The following is a 4,842-nucleotide window of genomic DNA, read 5'->3' on the forward strand; positions in this document are numbered from 1 at the left end:
CTCTACAGTTACCATAGTTAAAATAAAATGAAAAAGGACAGAAATATTCAGAACACTCTGTATTTTTAGGATTATCTGAGGACTATCATTTCCAATTAAATGTTATTCATTATATTGTTTTGATTAAATTTTTGTTTTGTTTTAAAATAAACTATTTGAATAAAACAGTAAATTACATATGGGATTTTTTTTTGGTACACAGGCTACCTTTTAATAATTACTGGGAAACTTAACAAATGCCAGAAAAGTTAGTTTTTACTACAAATTTTAAATTATACTGATTATTTTATAATTACACACGTAGATGATATTTGAAGTCGGATGAAGTCCCTATGGAGGTCATAAGTTTTAAGGTTACGTACAAGTTTACGGATAAAAAACAAATGTAATTTAAAAATTAGTATTAAAAAATAATGAACGAAACTAAAAAATTAAATGTTTTTAATGACGGAAAAAGTTAATATTTATTTCAAAAATATATCTAAATTCAAAAAAATAGAGAAAATTTATGATAAACATAAATTTAAAATATATTCAGTAAAACAACAAATGCCGAGATAATGATTCTGATATTCCCAGCAACATAGACTTTGTTAAAAAACACATACGATAGTTCAGATTCTATATCTAAGTTAATTGAGACAATAAGTTAGCAAAATGACCTATAAAAATCCTCAGTTACCACCTATTATCACCCGACTTACCCAATTTGACCATGGGCGTGACCGAATGGTAATATTTGGCCTTACCTACATCACTTCAGCTTGTTGAACCGCCCCTTGCTATTCATCGGGTTCGAAAGATTTTTGCACCAATCCAACTGAAGAGGTTTTTATTGATTTTTTCGGTAGATGCGTAAGGTAAGAGTAGAAGTAGTCAATGAAATAATTTATATCACATGAATTAGTTATTTATAGTATCTGTACATAAATATATAGTAGAGTTGAGAATTAACTTTAAGATAATTAGATTATATTATTTTTATTTGGGATAACTTGTCCTAATAATGAAGAGTCATTCTGACATATGCTACATGACATGATGAGACCGATGAACTTTATGAAAAAGATGCCCAATTATTGGGTAATTAAAAACGCGACTTTTTAACCGATTTCAAAAAAGGAGGAGGTTCTATCTTCGACTACATATTTTTTATGTATGTTTTCAAAATTCTTTTTTTATTCGAAAGAGTGCACTTCCGAGGTGGCCCCCATTGGAAACAAGTCAGGTTCTGATGGTGGAATACGTGGGATCGATGGAAACCCTTAAATTTCAAGGGCACGTACAACGTTTTCACATATTTTTTTTTAATCTAAAGTAATCAGATATTTGTGTATAATGTTATTTCTAAGCTGATGTGACGGAAGACACCTCCTCAACGGTTAGGAGTTAGAGGATATTTCTTTAAATATTATGGAGACGTACAGACAACTAATTATATACTTTGAAGTTATTTAGGTAAGCTGATGATGAAAGCAGGGACCGGACTGTTATATTAAGGGGTTTTTGAGGAGTTTTTAGTTTTGCTAAGCAAAATCCTTCAGATCAAAAGCCTTAGAAATATTGCAGGCAACAGTCTTTATGGTGTAATGGTTAGAGCGTTCAGCTCACATGCGGAGGTCGCGGTTGAAGGTCGGAGCAGTGAAGTCGGTACCCAGCCTAAACAATACAAAAATCTTCTTATATATAAAAATGAATCGCAAAATATGTTCCTAAGCGCATAACTCAACAACGCCTGGACCAATTTGGCCAAATCTTTTTTTAAAATGTTCGTTGAAGTTCAGGGATCGTTTTTACGGCGAGAAAAATTAGAATTATTGCTGGAAAAACCCTAAAAATAGCCCTTTTTGTTTGAATTTGTTTCGTGTATCAGTTGACAATTCATCTGTCATCTGTCAAAAGTCATCTGTAACAGACAACTTTTTTTTTTTAAATTTGATATGACTTGAACTCAAATCCTTTTAATCCGTACGAATTGTTTTATTTATTTAAAATTTTTTATTTGTTTAAAATTTAATTCAAATTTTAAATAAATAAAACAATTCGTACGGCTTAAAAGGATTTGAGTTCAAGTCATATCAAATTTAAAAAAAAAAGTTGTCTGTTACAGATGACTTTTGACAGATGACAGATGAATTGTCAAGTGATACACGAAACAAATTCGTATATCGTGTTTTGTGCAGAGTGTTTAGTTAGTTAGTGTTTGTTTAGTTCGTGATTAGTGAAAAAATAATTTATATTTGATATGCCTCCTATAAGACGAAGCAATTTAGGTAGAAGAACCAGAAATGGTATAAACCAAGCTAATTACCGATCTAATCGTACTGCACAAGAACGTGACGACGGAAATGAACGTGAAAGAATTCGGATATCACAAACGCGTGAAGCGCGAGCGCGACATTCAACTAATAATCGCGCAAGTTTGAATCCAGCTGTTTTCAGTTACGATGTGTCAATTGACTACAGTAACTACCAATGTGTTGTTATTGGTTCTATGAACTTGGTTTGCTCACACTGTAAGGCATTAAAATACAAAAACGAAGCCAATGGATTGTGTTGCGCAAATGGTAAAGTGAAATTGATACAATTGGATCCACCACCAGAACCATTGTACTCATTGGTTTCAGGAATAGGAACAGATTCTATACACTTTTTGACACATATTCAACAATATAACAATTGCTTTCAAATGACTTCATTTGGGGCAACAAATGCAGTTCGGGAAAATTTTATGCCAACTTTCAAGGTATGTATTATAGCAGTTACTCATAATTATTTTAGCGAACAAAATTTTCTGTCACCAAAGTTAAGATGTGTTACTAATCTTCAATTTCTTAATCATTACGAAATATATCACTTAGTCATCATATTATATGGTGATTCAGTTTCAGTGACACTTTTATTATATTTTATATTTGATAGATATTAGTTAAAACTAAATATATACTTTTTAAGATCAAATATTATTTAAGTTTGATCATTGACAATCCATTAATTTATACCACACCATAATATTTTTTTTATTTACAGATACAAGGGCAAATATATCACAGAGCAGGTTCACTGTTACCAGTGTCAGATAGCGACAACAAATTCCTGCAAATTTATTTTATGGGCAATTCACCACAAGAAATTGATCTGCGTTGTGCACATAACAATTTAGTAAAAAGGTCTATTGTAGAACAATTACAAACTTTATTTCATCAACACAATCAATTGATTATATTGTTTAAAACTGCCCTGGATCTGATGCCATCCGATAATCACAAAATTGTAATCAGAGCTGATAAAACACCTGCAGGTCAACATACAAGACGATTTAATGCACCAACTATTGATGAAGTTGCTGTCGTTGTAGTTGGAGAAAACTTGGAATCCCGTGATATTGTTTTACATCGTCGGAATGATCAATTACAACGTATAAAGGAAACACACCGCTCATATGATGCACTGCAATATCCCATTATATTTTGGCAAGGTGAAGATGGCTACGATTTCTCAATAAAAATGATAAATCCCATTACAGGTAACTAAAATATTAGTTTAGCTATGGCGATAATATCTCAGTCACTATATTACGTATTTTAATTTTATATTTGAATGTTATTAAAACAAAATCTATTTACAGGTTCTGAAACCAACAAAAAAGTCAGTTCAATGAACTATTCATACCGCCTAATGATTCGGGAAAATGAAGATAATCACATATTGAAATGTCGGCGATTATATCACAAATATGTTGTTGACATTTATGTTAAAATTGAAACGGAGAGATTAACATTCATCAGGTTGAATCAAACCAAACTCCGATCTGAAGAGTATATTCACCTTCGAGATGCGATTAATACTGATGGAAATGCACAGAATGTCGGTCGGATGACTATTCTTCCAGCAACATACATCGGAAGCCCTCGGCATATGCACGAATATGCTCAAGATGCCATGTCGTATGTTCGTCATTATGGTACAGCAGATTTGTTCATCACATTTACATGCAATCCGCAATGGATAGAAATTAAGCAGGAGTTATTCCCTGGGCAATCACCCATTGATCGTCATGATATTACAGCCAGAGTCTTTAGACAAAAGTTGAAATCTTTAATGAATTTCATCGTAAAACATAATGTGTTTGGTGAGACACGCTGCTGGATGTATTCTGTGGAGTGGCAGAAACGAGGATTGCCACATGCACACATTTTGATTTGGTTGGTTGAAAAGATAAGGCCAAATGAAGTTGATGCAGTGATATCAGCTGAAATCCCTAATGTACAAGTAGATCCTGGATTGCATGAGGTAGTTATCAAAAACATGATACATGGTCCCTGTGGAACTCTTAATCAAAATTCACCGTGTATGATGGATGGTAAATGTTCAAAACGATATCCACGGACATTAATATCGGAAACAATTACTGGTAATGACGGTTATCCATTGTATCGTCGCAGATCGACAGCAGACAATGGAAAATCAACAATTGTCAAATTAAATTAACAAGATATTGAAATAGATAATCGTTGGATTGTTCCATATTCACCCATTTTATCAAAGACATTCAAAGCACACATCAACGTTGAATCTTGCCATTCAGTGAAATCGATTAAATACATTTGCAAATATGTAACCAAAGGGAGTGATATGGCTGTGATTGGAATTGGTGCAGAGAATTCTAATGATGAAGTTACCCAATACCATATGGGCCGCTATGTCAGTAGTAATGAAGCAGTTTGGCGAATATTTTCTTTTCCTATTCATGAGAGACACCCTTCTGTTGTTCACTTAGCTGTGCATTTAGAAAATGGACAAAGAGTGTATTTTACAGCACAGAACGCAGTACAAAGAGCT

General features: G+C 32.9%; 1 protein-coding gene across 2 annotated transcripts; it reads left to right on the top strand.

Moving 5' to 3' along the window:
* The first annotated feature begins 2,387 nt into the window (after positions 1 to 2,387).
* Positions 2,388 to 4,501, top strand: LOC143193119 (uncharacterized). Of its 2 annotated transcripts, XM_076399088.1 has the most exons (4): positions 2,388 to 2,567; positions 2,628 to 2,746; positions 3,031 to 3,526; positions 3,629 to 4,501. In XM_076399088.1, exons 1-4 carry the CDS (start codon positions 2,495 to 2,497, stop codon positions 4,489 to 4,491), a joined length of 1,551 nt encoding a protein of 516 aa, XP_076255203.1. In that variant the 5' UTR covers positions 2,388 to 2,494; the 3' UTR covers positions 4,492 to 4,501. The 2 variants fall into 2 exon arrangements, with proteins under 2 accessions (XP_076255203.1, XP_076255202.1); XM_076399087.1 differs by having other exon boundaries at positions 2,388 to 2,746.
* Positions 4,502 to 4,842: the final 341 nt, after the last annotated feature.

The sequence above is a fragment of the Rhynchophorus ferrugineus genome, unplaced genomic scaffold (assembly GCF_030347505.1).
Source record: "Rhynchophorus ferrugineus isolate W39M unplaced genomic scaffold, kcgeb_rfMv2 rfM3, whole genome shotgun sequence".
Lineage (NCBI taxonomy): Eukaryota > Metazoa > Arthropoda > Insecta > Coleoptera > Curculionidae > Rhynchophorus > Rhynchophorus ferrugineus.

Excerpts from the sequence above, each read along its gene's own strand:
- LOC143193119 (XM_076399087.1), top strand. The coding sequence starts at position 2,495 with ATGAACTTGGTTTGCTCACACTGTAAGGCATTAAAATACAAAAACGAA. Across the intron at positions 2,747-3,030 it reads ATTTTATGCCAACTTTCAAG|ATACAAGGGCAAATATATCA; the intron begins GTATGTATTATA and ends TTTTATTTACAG. Across the intron at positions 3,527-3,628 it reads AATGATAAATCCCATTACAG|GTTCTGAAACCAACAAAAAA; the intron begins GTAACTAAAATA and ends ATCTATTTACAG.